Source organism: Mercenaria mercenaria, chromosome 4 (genome assembly GCF_021730395.1).
Source record: "Mercenaria mercenaria strain notata chromosome 4, MADL_Memer_1, whole genome shotgun sequence".
NCBI lineage: Eukaryota > Metazoa > Mollusca > Bivalvia > Venerida > Veneridae > Mercenaria > Mercenaria mercenaria.
Window position 1 is genome coordinate 45,896,600 of NC_069364.1, and position 14,972 is coordinate 45,911,571.

The window sequence follows — 14,972 nt, forward strand, 5'->3', positions numbered from 1 at the left end:
TCTTGTAAGTAAAAAAAAAACAGTAATGAAATATGTTTACAGTATAGCATTTGCAAAATTCAAGAGTAGGATAGTCAAAGTAGATACTGTGCATCAGATCTTGTTTTCTTTCTTTGTCATGAAAACATATGACAATTTTGTAATTATTTCACTTAAACTTATCAGCTTCAAATATAGTGTCAATAGTTAATGCATGTACATATATATGTCCTTTTATAACTATATCAAATAATAATACAGTTGCACTTACTCAATAATGGTTAAAATTCCAATATTTTAGAACATGTGGTTTCTTTGTGAACTTCAGTTAGATATCCCGCCAAATTTAATTAAAGATGGCTGACAGTACTCATGTTTCCCTCCAAAGGAGTTACAGCTGTAAATTTGTGACATGAACATTTTACAGCTGTAACTTTCAACTGTAATTTTTTACAGCTGTATTTTTTGAGAACTGCATGTTTTACACCTGTAAATTTCAATTGTATTTCTGGTCATTTTCCACTTACAGGTCTTTTACAGCTGTAATTTCAAAATACAGTTCATTTACAGACATTTTACAGCTGTAAAACAGTTCCTTTTTTCGTACAGGATAGCAAAGTTACACAGTGTCAGGTATTGCGACTGGGAATTTCTTCAGTTTTCGCTTGCTGAGGCCCTATAAATTCTTTTCAGTGTCAATATCTTCAATCATTTGATATTTTGCATTTAATTATGATGACATTGTATATCACATGCATGTCTTGGTATACACAATGAAATTTGTTAAAACACGTCAGCTAAAAACAATAGTTACCACAATAATTACTGCAGTAGGTTAAACAGTAATAAAACATTTCTTTATTTCTTTCATGATAAACATGACCTCTTCAATGCTAATTCTTTTGTCTTTACATAGAATCACTTTTTGCTCAACCTTTTTTCCACAAAATTTAGGTACAGAAAATATCAAATGAGAAATGAAGGTGTGTAGCATCGCTAAACGGTATAATATAAACGTTATACACCAAAATGCTGCTAAAGGATATAAGATATCCGCTGTTTGTCATAATAACTCCACCTCTTATTTTCATACAAATGTATAAATTCTACTAAACATAAACCTGACGGCTAAATGTCTCGAAAACAACGAAATACTTTAAAAAGGGAACTCCTTGAAAAGTAATAATTTCACTTTAAAACGTAATAAAATGATCCACTAAACTGTTTAAACTACGTAAAATATTTTGGAACACTAACAGTCTTACATTTTGACTCGAAGGTATATACAAATAAAGCTATGCCAGAACTTCATTTAATTTGTTTCTATGATTGTTGTTACTGTTTCTTTCAGTGAGGTTCTCATAGTAGTACAATCGCAATGTACTTTTCCATCCTACTTTTCTCAAAACAGGTATACAAATCCAAACCCAAACTGTACAGTTTAAAACAAAACATCATGTTAATAGGGCAGGTGTTTTAATGGAAACAGTCGGACGAATCCTTGTCAGTTTTAAACATTTACAAATATTATAGATCAGTTCTAAGACAAATGGTAGCTGGAGAATCAATTTTGATTTTGAACTTTCAGGCTTGTTGTCTTCTATCATGATGTCCCATTAAGAATCAGCTGATGTAAATTAATGATACTGACCATCTGATAAGCTTGAAATTTGTTCTAATCGTGGTTTCAGAATTTAAGAACATGTTTAATGATTATAAAACGTTAATCAATGTTGTTTTTGTGTGTCGAAACAAGAATGAATACTAGAGATGCTTTTGAGAAAAGCGCATTTGAGTGTTTTTGGTAAATCAAGGGACATAATTCCGAAGTGCCAATGCCGATTTGGCTAGTTATCGAACTTGGCAGAGCACTTATTGGCAGACACATTTTGTTGAAGTTTGGTGAAGATCGGATAAGAAATGTTCGATTAAGAGTGCGGACACGCTTTGTGACAGACAGACAGACAGACAAACACACAGACTGGAGTAAATCAATATGTCTCCCACACCACTGTGTGGTGGGAGACATAATGATAACTCATAGTTGTTTAACTTTGAGACGTGTTTTATTCAACCCAACTCAACTCAATTCAAATAGTTTACTGCATTAAACTACTGAAATTAAGAGTAAAAAATGTAATCATTTTAGCTCGACTATTCGAAGAATAAGTAGAGCTATCCTACTCACCACGGCGTCGGCGTTGGCGTCGGCGCAACACCTTTGTTAAGGTTTTCGTACCACTCCACATTTTGACATAGTCTATTGAGATAAAGCTTTGAAACTTTCAACACGTGTTTTCCATCACTATGTCCAGTAATAGGCAAGAGCATATAACTCCATCAAGGATTTTGGCTGAATTATGGCCCCTTTTGATGTAGAAATCATGGTTAAGTTTTACGTATCAGTTCATATTTTGACAAAGTCTTTTGAGATAAAGCTCAATACTTGTTTACCACCACCATGTCCAGTTATAGGCAAGAGTACATAACTCCATCAATAATTTTGGCTGAATTATGGCCCCTTTTGACTTAGAAACCTTGGTTAAGTTTTGCGTACCAGTCCACATTTTGACAAAGTCTTTTGAAATAAAGCTTTGAAACTTTCAACACTTGTTTACCATCACCATGTCCAGTTAAAGGCAAGAGTACAAAATATGTTGCTTTCCGGCGAAATTCATATTTCAGGGGCGTAGCTATGCCAAAAAGGAAGTGTAAGCCTCTGTCCTAGGAGGGTTTGGGAGCATGCCCCCTGTAGAATTCTTACATTATAGATACAAAATGGTGCATTTTTTGGTGTATAACAGGACGTTAAAATTTTTCCTGATGAAGTGTAGGTCGGGGGAAACTACTGTATACCTGTGTCAGTATTGCTGGGCCAAAGTGGAAGTGTAAGCCATTGTTCTAGGGGTTAAGGGGCATGTTCACCAGGAAAAATATTAAATTCTGAGTTAATTTCTAGATGCAAAATGTTACGTTTTGGCATTTCCGGTGTATAAATTGTCGATACTGCAGACCAAAACACTACAAAGGGAATGCATGGCCAGTGTATAATAGTGATATATTTTTCGCACTGCCCCTTTTTAAAATTAAATGCGCCAATGTTATATTTAGTACACATATATTTTTCCTTTTTTGTATAAAACTGCATGTACATGTAGTGAAGAAATATCATGAGTACTTTAATATTCAATATATATTTTAACATTATGTACAATAAATAATTATCTAAAGGTCTTTAGAATTTACGTACAGAATATTACATTTTAGCTCGACTTTTCGAAGAAAAAGTAGAGCTATTGCACTCGCCCGGTAGTCGGCGTCGCCGTTGGTTAAAGTTTTTTTATAAAGTCAAATATCTCTGTAACTATTAAAGCTATTGATTTGAAACTTAAAATAGTTGTTTACTATCAAAGTCTACACCAGGAGAAACAGTTTTGATGGAGTTATGCCCCTTTTTTACTAAGAATGTTTGGTTAGAGTTTTTGATAAAGTCAAATATCTCTGTTACTAAGTACTATCAAAGCTATTGACTTGAAACTTAAGATAGTTGTTTACTATCAAAGTCTGATGGAGTTGTGCCCCTTAATAACTTAGAAACGTTTAGTTAAAAGTTTGATAAACGTTTTACTGGCAAAGCTCTAATTCAGGGTCAAGCACTGCGAAAAGTCGCACGCGCTGTCTTATGGACGGCTCTTGTTTATGACTCTACCTAACATTAATTCATAATGCCTATGCTCTTAAGACAATGAAAGCGGCGATCTTAAGTCAGAATGACTGAGAGACCTTCAGCCAGATTGACTAACCTTTATTCAGAATAACTTAGAATAATAATAATTTCAGAATGCCTACATTCTTACGTTAAAATGACTGTGATCACAAGTCAGAATGACTGTAACCTTTATGCAGAATGTGTTTGAATCAAGCTCAGAATGCCTATGCCCTTAAGTGAAAATGACTGCGATCACAAATCAGAATAACTGTAATCTTTGTTCGGAATGAGTTTGAATCAAGTAACTACAATGACAGTGACATTAATTCAGAATTAATCCAGAATGACTATGACAGTAATGCAGAAAGACATACTTTGTCTCAGAATGACTTTAATGAATGACTTATAAAAATGAGACTAAATTTCAGTGCAAAGATAACTCTAACGTTAAGTTTGCTAAATAAAATCGTTTTGACCATACAATAAAAAGGTTTGTAGCAGTTGTCCGTCTAAAGATGAGAAGACAGTGCAAACTGCTTTCAGTGCAAAGAATAACTCTCAGCTAAGTGTTGTAAACGATATTTACCTCCACAAACATGTAATTTCAAAGGAATAATTCAGGAAATCAGACACTGAACTTGTTTAAAAAGAGCCGTGTGATTTTCATTAATCATAAAAACAAATCAGTGTTTTGGCTGTATAAACTTACATTGTGAACATAGTTGAGATGCGTCACACATTTTCGATAGTAAAAATGCATTTCACTGCATTTAAACATTGATAAAAGTATGCAACATTGAGACTAGAATAGAAATAGAAAGCACAGCCGGTGGGTGAGAGTCTATGCTGTTGCCATATGCATATGCAGTAAGTTATACTTTGTAAATAATGTTAAAATTCTTTAGAAATAATGAGCATTTTACCAGAAACACTTGACTATTTATGGGTAAGCTTTATAATTACAGTAATATGTTTTATATTTCAAAAGATTGACTGTAAACATTATGCAGTACTGTTCCTTTAAAGTTTAAAACAATCCTGTGTTTATGTGTTCTAATGTTACATCAGTTTAAGAAATTACAATTATGTAATAAAAAAGTAGTATGTATATTTCCTTTTATCGTAATTTCAGAACTCAAAAATAATTGATTTAGTATCTGAGTTACACTTGAATCTATATGACAAGTTTTATGCTTCAAGTTCTTTTCTGTATATGTATTTCAAATTTATGGTTTACACTTTAAATGTATTTTAATTTATCATGCATATCATGATAACTTTGATTTTTTTTAAATAACTTCACTGATGCTTGAACAGAGTTGATTCAAATTCATGAGCTATGACATTTTAAACTGTATGGTATCACAATGTTTTTGTTTTACACATTCCTTCTTATCATTTCACACATTGTCCAGATTTGACCACTGTCTTAATCTATAGCCCCACTGTTGAGTGTTAATGTCCATTTTATTGACCTGAGGGCTACTGAAAATTACATGCATCATCTTAGCAATCTAGGAGAAATTCCCACTCTACCCTTGTCCTATAACTGTAGCGGAACATTACACTTCGTGATGCAAAAGTGCCAGCAAGCAAATGTGTATTAGAGTTAGATGAACTGACTTTAAAAACAAATTTTAATGTTGAGGGATATTTTTATCATGGAGGTTTATGTTAGTTTAGATCCGGACAAGGTACGTATTACAATTTTACTACTATTCAAATTAACAACTAAGCTTTAATGTCTCGTACCAAGTCATTATTAACGTGATGGGTATAAAAATTATGCTTTGCACATACGCATGCAGGTGCGTAGTCCAAAACAATAGGACAACTATAAAACATCAGATTATCAAATAAGTCATCCCGAAAATCAGATGTGTATGGCAAGCGGATATATGTGAAACTACTTGTTTTCGGGGCCGAATTGTATTTTAAGAGATGGTTGGAAGGTGGTGGTAGTTAAGGTGGGGGATGAGGGACTGGGACTATGTGACTTATGAAATGACATTCTGGGGTTATATAACATCTTAGAAAGCGATTATCACCAGCAACAGATTTGCGTTGGTTTAGTACTATAGCAGTGTAAGCATATATAAAGTGTATGTTGTCACTTGTTACATTTTAGTTAAACATTTTCTCAACATTTTACCCCTTAATTTGACATCTGCATTTGAAACAATGCACTGAAACATCAAAGGAAATGACTCACATCTATTTTTTAATCGAGTCAATATTCAGTGAATTTTTATAGATATGGTAGATTTTCATAATCGTTTCCATTTGTGACTGTGTTTCTATTTAACCATATATATCTATCGTTAACCAGAGTGAAAAGTCGAGACAATGTTTTGTAAAAATCCACATGCAGTCATTTGCAAATGGCATCGTAATTTTCCAACAATGTTTTACCCCTTTCTCTTCAATTACATTCGCTCTATAAAATTTTGTTCATTTTAGAAGCACATAATATATTATTTTCAATCAAATCAATCATGAAATGAGGGACTTCTTTTCGCTCGGATACACTTACTTTGGATAGCGTTGGTCATGTAACTTTACATTATTCCAGGCCATATTCGTTAAGAAAGTGTTGCAGTCCCAAAATGTCCAAGTTTTATTCAACATGCCCTTTAAGACTAATTACCATATCAATACGACCAGCAAATCAATCAGTGGTTATTTTACTAAGTAGTGAATGTATAGAATGATCCAGGTGCGTAGCACGAAGTGTAGTTCATGTGGTAAAAAGTAGTAACCATTTTCTAACACTGTTGACACTAGTATGTCGTGTTTGAATCGAAATAACAAGTTCCCAGTCTGATTTTTCGTTGAATTACCCGAGTGTGTTGTTATTTCTAAAATACAATTTGTTTTCAGCATTCTAAAGATCTCGAAAATAACAAAACACATCAAATTATATAGAAAGTTGCCTTTCTTTTATCTACTTTCTTTTTTTTTTCTTCATATATGAAATGTTTGAAACGCCAATATAAATGCATTGAAAGAAATCTTAGTGGCAATACTTTTATGAACTGGAATATCAAACCGATTTGGTATAGAATTGAAAGCAAAATTCTGGCTTACGAAAGGTCGATGGTTCTACCCAGGTGTCCCCACCCCCTGTTATGAAATACTGCACGGAGGGGCACATGGGGTCTTCCTCCACCATCAAAGCTGCTGGAAAATTGACCTAAGATTGTGCCAGTGCGACGTTAAACCCAACAAAATAAATAACTTTATATGAAGTTATTTTTATAAATTAAATTTTATTCGGTATAATAAAATAAATATCACATGGAAGCGTGTGTGACACTGATATTGTCAACCCTCAAAACAGAATGCCACCACTCGGCATTCGTCTCGTGTGTCATTCTGCCCTGGAGTTGACAATATGATATTTATAAAGCTGAATGGTCACTATTCAGTCTTATCATTAGGTCAAATTACATGATAAATAGCTGAGCGGTCAGCCATTCTGCATTTTGTCCTTAAAAATGACAATAAATCAAATAATGATCTGAAACTTGCCTGATAAACAACTGATAGAGGAATAAGATTTAAGTACTTTTTATGAACATTCCTGCCGAGTATTAATGGTAAGTTTATTGCCTCTGCCCTGTTATCAGTTACATGCTAGATCATTATTGTTTAGAAACATTAGTTTTGCGCGTGGAGTGTATTAACAATTAATGCAATCGAATTAATATTAGCCTACGATGTTTAAAAGGTGCTGCAACAACTGATTTTTTCAAAGAATTATGTCACGTCACTTGCTATAACTTACGCCAGAAGTTAAATAAAAAAAGAGGCCCGTCCAAGTATAATGTTCAATTAAAGGTGTTACGATTACATAATAAATGTATGTCTCTTATTCAAATCCGCAGTTTTCAAGTTTTTACATACCAGTTTTCAGGACGCCAATACCGCCAGAGCATTTTCCAAAACTTTACATGAAATAATTAATATTCGCTTTGAACCCGAGACGACACCAAATCAGATTTTTCTCCAGTCTAAATGTGTTTACTTAAGAAGTAATATCTATGTCCCTATATAGGCACAAGACCACAGTTATTTGCCCTTGGTTGACCGCAATACGGAAGTGGTCACGCGGAAAATAGTTCCTCTGTTTGATGGTGAATATTGGTGAATTTCTGAGTGAAAGACCTGCAATAAATGGCATGATTTAATAGAGGAGATATGAAATAGTAAGTACATGTACAATTTGACAGAATTGATTCAATTTGTCAATGATGTTATAGCTAGTCAAAATACTTGACGTTTAAGATTGCGCATGTGAAAGACCTTATCATGGAGGGTCTGTAAACAGTTTCATCTTGGTCTAGGTGTATTGACCAAGCAGAAATACTGGGAGTAAGACATTGCTATATATAGACGATCGTCCAGCACCTGTGATCATCGAGCTTAACTCGGATTCCAATACATCATGTGACTCGGAGACTGACACAGCTGAAGGGTCGCAAACAGACACAGCAAGTGAAGTTGAAATTATGTGACACGAATTACATTGAAATAAAATTAGCAAAATATATTAGAAATATAGAAAGAATGAAAAAAAGGTAAGTCAAAACACTATCATTAAAATATATAAAATGTTTATTTAAAGAGTCTTTAAAGATTCTTTATTAAAATAAAAAAAATGTATACGAGAAAACAATATGGCCGTCATCTGGGCTTGAACTAGCACCTCGGGGTTTTGAGAGTTCTAACGCTCTACCAATTGCACCAGCGATATAATCACATGCATGGCAAGCAAAACATACATATCAACTTACATGTGCTCTATAGAGATTTTTCAGCCACGTATGGACCGAATACCGATATAACCCAATTAAAAAAGTGTATCATTCCATCACGGCTCAAAACACGCGGTTGAACTATACATTTCAAGTCGCAAAGCAGATTCGGATCTATTCTATCATGTCAAGATTCCGGCGGCACAAATAGCAATACTGCCGATATATACTTACGGGTCATACCGCTTTAAACTATCATTTACTTGTAAGCATATTTATTCAACTGTGAGTTCTAGTAACTCTATCGTAGGAAAATAATATCTAAAACGAACAACCTGTAGTATAATCTCATGTATCGTAAAAGATATGCTTCATTTAATGATAAAAAACACCAGAAACTACATGTAACTGGAATATATCTATATGTTATAATATTAAGATGTCCCTTGACACATTGTAATGTAGATCTTTTAATTTGGAACCCTTCAAAATCAGTGTTTAGTTTCAGTATTCTATCATCAAAATGAGGCGTGTCAAAAAAGTAGAAAAATTCAGAGCGATCAATCACTGTGTTTCATAAACGGCAAACAGAGCCACACGATATTATTTCGGATTTTATAACCGGAAGCTGGATACACACTGGCCATAGCTTTGCAGAAGCGGTGGTTTCAACGCCGCGGCGGTAGAGGATTCGTCGCAGAAGCTGTGGAGATATATGGCCGGCTGACAAAATTTACGCTGTCATCGGTACTTTTAAAAATGAGTTTTTCACGTTTGACTGAAAACAACCAGTGAGACAGGAGCCCACATGTGTACTCTTCCAGCCACAAACACTTGTTCAGTGCTATTCTTTGTCATTAATGTAAACACGTCTGTACAGTGTGACAAGGGACTGCCATTTTTGTAGAATTTCCATCAAAAATGGTAAAATCATGTACAAAGCGACCCCTGAGCATGTTTGCATCAAATGTAAGTATGGCACTGTCAAGTAAAAACTATTTCTCCGTAATCGGTGAATTTTTATTGCAGGCATACAAAATAATCGACCATAAATGATTCCAACGCAGTTGTGCGGTAGGTACAATTGCAACGCATTACGGTGTATCTTGTTTCTTTAATGTTAATTAAGGACTTTTAACTTAACTATACAGCGCTTTTCCCGGGACTTTGATTGGGTATGGGCCATGAAATCACTTTGACATTAGACAACAACATAAACTGAAAGTTTAGAATAAATATAATAGTGAAGTGCACATCCGTAAATACAAAATATCAAGTGACAATATTGATTGTTTGATTAAATGCTGACCACACGCGACTTCTGCATCGTATGATATACCACCTTGACTAAAGTACAATACAATGACTAATGCGTAGCATACCATTACAAAATGCCATTGAGCAGCTGCGTTACAGGAGTAGACTTTTTACAGGGAGGCTGATTTACCTCTTCTTCTACAACATGCTTTTATTTTCAGACGTTTACCACAGGATCTCAAAGTGTCAAGGAAAAAGTTTAGATTTTTTACGTAGTGACAAGATGAGATTATGTGATCGCCCTTTGTTCGTCCGTCGTCCCTCCACTATTTATTGTGAACACGATAGAGACCACATTTTGCAAAAGTTTTTAATCCCTGACAGAGCCAAAATGTGTTAATGTTTACCTTATAAACACGATAGAAGTGACACTTTACTTTCGACTTTAACCACACGTACACACAAATTAAGTCACAATAAGATCTCAGTTCTATTTGAAAACCAGCTAGATTCCACCATAAGTTCTAGAGATACTACCCCTGAAAGGGGCAAATTTTCTATTCTGGCCCTTTCAGCCATAAGAGGTTTCATTTATGTTTTGATTTGATACAAACTTGCATGGAATGTGTATCTTCATAATCTCTAGGTCAGGTTCGAAACTGGGTCATGTGGGGTCAAAAACTAGGTCACCAGGTCAAATCAAAGGAAAAGCTTGTTAACACCGTAGAGGCCACATTCATGGCCTTATCTTCAGTAATGTTTATCTTGATGATTCCAAGGCTAGGTTTATCATTGAAAAATAAACAGAGAAATAGAGTACAAACAACTAACAACAGACAAACAGAAAGCAATGATACAACACATCAAAGACAAAAACTTCATTCTCCTCTGAAAACTGTCACAATGCCAATCAAACATAAGAGACCTTTAACTCCTTGTTCTAGTGCCAAGAGGACGGCAAAGAAACAACTAATTTCAGTTATTCTTATTATAACAACTGAATAGAAATTACAGCTGGTAACATCCATAAATATGTAAAATAAAATGATGAATAATGCTAATAAAATGACAAATGCTTGCAGCATGAGCAGTGTGTTGGAGAATACTCCCCCGCCCCCACCCCAATGCGTCACCAACTTCTATATTATGTTGCCAAAACAAATTAGAAACAACGGTAACCCTATCAATTTCTTCATTTTTTGATAAAAAGGTCTGTTATATGATGTAAAACTCGCATGGGTCAGCATTTTATCAAACAATCGGTATTGTCAGTTGATATTTTGTATACAATAAGGGAAGAGGAAGATGAAGAAAACCTTCTCTTGCGTTCATATGAATAATCATAACTGGGGTGTATTTGGTACGAAAGAACATGTCGTTATTATTTAGCAATAGATTTAGTAACACAACTATGGTTTAAAATTAAACTAACTTTACGTGTATGTATTCAACAGAACGGAAGTGCAAATCTAATGTCAAAGTGATTTCATGGACCTGCCCCAGTCAAAATCTTAGAAAAATGCTGTTTCTTAAATTAAAAGTCCATAATGAACATTAAAGAAACAAGAATCACCGTAATGCGTTGCAACTGTACCCACCGCACACTGCGTTGGAATCATTTTTGGTCAATCATTTCATATGCCTGCAATGAAAATTCACCAGTTACAGAGAAATAGTTGTTGCTTGACAGTGCCATACTTACGATTCGGTGCAAACGTGCTCAAGGGTAGCTTTGTAAAAGATTTTACCATTTTTGATGGGAATTCTACATAAACGGCAATCCCTCGTCACACTGTACAGAAGTGTTTACATTAATGACAAAGAATTGCACTGAGCAAGTGTTTGTGGCTGGAAGAATACATGATTGGGCTCCTGTCTAACCGCCGGTTTTCAGTCAAACGTGAAAAACTCATTGGAAAACTTACCGGTGACAGCGTAAATGTTGTCAGCCGGCCATATTTCTCCACAGCTTCTGCAACTAATCCTCCACCATCGCGGCGTTGGAACCACCGCTTCTGCGTAAGCTATGGCCAGTGTCATAACTTCTTTTGGATAAAATTTTGTTTTCCTATACATAATTTGACATCTAAGTTTTGGATATCCTTAGATCTTTCTATGCACAGAATTGGAAACAATCTGAAATTAAGATATCCATTTCTTTCTGTGGAGAGGCCTGTACGGGGGCGGGGCGGATATGCACTCTCAATCCTTTTCTGTTTGCCATATGATAAAAAGACAATAAACCATGGCTATAGCGTATGTATCATTTTAAACCTGAGTTGTTAGTTTGTTATGCCTACCACGACGAAGTTTATTATCTAAAGAAAAATGAAAAGTGATTTTGTTAAAAGGGATGTGGGGTGATGTTACCCTATCTATGGCTCTACTGAATGTGAAAAATGAAAAGTCATTTTGTTACATGGGACGAGGGGAGATGTTACCCTATCTATGACTGTACTGTCTGTGTTATTTGAAACTCGTTTTTTTTTTAAATTTTATATGCACACCCTGACATTGTATACTATTCAAAGAAAAATGAAAAGTGATTTTTGTGAAAAGGATGTGGGGGAATGTTCCCCTATCTACAGATAAAATGCATGTGACATCTAAAACCCGTGTTGTTAGTTTGTTATGCCTACCACGAGGTAGTTTAATATCCAAAGAAACATGAAAAGTGATTTTGTGAAAAGGGACTTGGGGTGATGTTACCCTGTATATGGCTCTACAGTATGTGAAACATGAAAAGTGATTTTGTTAAATGGGACGTGGGGTGATGTTACCCTATCTATGGCTCTACTGTATGTGAAAAATGAAAAATGATTGTGTTAAATGGGACGTAGGGTGATGTTACCCTATCTATGGCTCTACTGTATGTGAAAAATGAAAAGTGATTTTGTCAAATGGAACGTGGGGGGATGTTACCCTATCTATGGCTCTACTGAATGTTTTATTACACTCTCATTTTGTTAATTTAATATGCACACCCATTGAAAGAAAATTGATAAGGGAGTCTTTTAACGGGATGTGGTTGTGGTGGTGGTGGTGGGGGGTTGTTCCCCTATCTATGGCTCTACTGTATGTGTTATATATCTGTATATTTATTTTTCAATATCACCCTCATAAAAGGACAAATGGGATTTCCTTTTTTATTCTGGAAAGCCTGTTTCGTTTCCCATTTTAACATTTACAGTGTATTTTAACCTGTGAATAAAGACCACCTCCCAATAAAGACCACATTTTCGCTCTCCCAATGGTGGTCTTTGTAGACAGGTTTGACTGTATTTGTGTCGATCCTTGGACGTTAACAGCAGTTCAAGATTTTGAAGGCTCTGGTATATTTGACACTTTAGCCAAAACTAGGCAAACAAAAGATATGTCCATGTTCTGCCGTTAGAGTTGGAAAATAAAGCTTGAGACTGCTTGAAAATTGGCCCTTTGAAGTTGTACAATTGCAATTAGAATATTAGAATAGAAGCTGAAAATCCAGCTGAAGATAAAATTATTAATGTATTTAAAGAAAGCATGTAACACCTATCGGACCTAACAGACCTGTCGGTAATTTAAGTGTTTAGGGATAAACAAAAATAATGTTGATGATGATTTGATAAAAGAGCATACCTTTTTGTCTGACTGTATTTGTGTTGATCCTTGAACGTTAACAGCAGTTCAAGATTTTGAAGGCTCTGGTATATTTGACACTTTAGCCAAAACTAGGAAAACAAAAGATCTGTCCATGTTCTGCCGTTAGTGTTGGAAAAGAAAGCTTGTGACTGCTTGAAAACTGGCCCTTTGAAGTTGTACAATTGCAGTTAGAATAGAAGCTGAAAATCCAGCTAAATATAAAATGATTAATGTATTTAAAGAAAGCATGTAACACCTATCGGACCGACAGAAGTATAGGTCATATGGCGACTTTCCAGCTTTGATAATGGAGGAAGTCTCCAGATGCCCCTCCGTGCATTATTTTATCACACACGGGCTACATTCACCGATCTTCCGTAAACCATATGAATGGCTTTTTCACATGAAGAATACAACGTCTCGAGCAAGGCTCGAACCCAAATCGGTGAGAGGCAAGTGATTCGAAGTCTGAACTGTATTCTACATTAGAGCTACTTCATCATTTACAATACATAACAGTCTATATTGACTTTTATCCTATCTACAAATCAGCAGTAACGAATTAATATTTTAACTGATACCCACCAGAGAAACTATAATAATTTATAATTCGGCTTTTAAGAATCTAAGGTCGAAGTGCGATCTTCTGTGGACTTGACTTTGTATGCATGCTATCCGTTTAAATTTACACTAAATGTTCCTCTTTAAAATATATTAATTCCATCCTGTAATTATAGCCCCATTTCTGAAACGGTCTTAATGACATTGGTAATTAGACAAAATCCAAAGTTAATAAGCACAGATATAAACTGCATTATGAACCTTAAAACATGTGATTAGGCATCAGCAGCTACAATACAATTTATTTTGGCTATTATAGACATTAAATATTGTGCCGATCTGCTCACCGTATCATGGTATAAGCCACATTTCAAAGAATTTGTTTCAGCGCACATGTGATTGTAATTTTGGCACTGGGAACTAAACTGTATTAGGCATTTATTAGTTATGTCATTTTAAGAAATATGAGTGACTTATAGTGTTAGCTAAGCTTTACATTTATCTTAGAGTTATGTAAGAACAAAATTTAAATTGCTACATAGACACACTGTTTAGGCACTACGTATTGATCATTTCTTGAAAATATGCATCTCACCACAGCTAGTTTTATGAATAAGAAACTGAATTGATAATGCGGCTCAAAACTCTGTATTACAGCGTTTACAGAAATGAATGTGTTTTGTTCTTTGTTATATTCATTATATTTTTTTTGAATGGATAGCATCGCCTTCTGGTAAGTTTTAGGCAATATGCAAACAAAATGTTTTTGAGTTGATGAAATTTGACAATTAAAGATTAATTGCTTTAATTATTGTATAATTTATTTAATTAATAATACTTGCCATGATTTTTATTTCTTATCATTTATTATTCTTTATTGTAAACATTTACTGAAATGAAACGGTTAATTGTATAATATGCTTTTTGACTGATTCTTCAGTAAGTTCATCACACGTAGTTTCAGATGAAAAATGAATTATATATCATTTGAAACTTGATAATAACGAAATTGACAATTCTACAATTTTTTTATATATATATATTTCTATTCCTAAAGAGAAGGGGTGATTTACTTCCGTGAAATTAAA

General features: G+C 34.5%; 1 protein-coding gene across 5 annotated transcripts in view; it reads left to right on the forward strand.

The window, feature by feature from the left end:
* Positions 1-4,428: 4,428 nt before the first annotated feature.
* The window catches only part of LOC128556341 (probable methyltransferase-like protein 24), a 49,105-nt gene continuing 38,561 nt past the window's right edge, over positions 4,429-14,972 (forward strand). For 3 of the 5 annotated variants that reach the window (XM_053541071.1, XM_053541072.1, XM_053541073.1), the window contains exon 1: positions 4,432-4,555. In XM_053541071.1, the coding sequence (XP_053397046.1) occupies positions 4,532-4,555 (24 nt within the window). In that variant the 5' untranslated portion in view covers positions 4,432-4,531. Of the gene's footprint in view, positions 4,556-14,243; positions 14,618-14,972 lie in introns of those variants that run through there. The other 2 variants (XM_053541075.1, XM_053541074.1) reach the window with 2 other exon arrangements.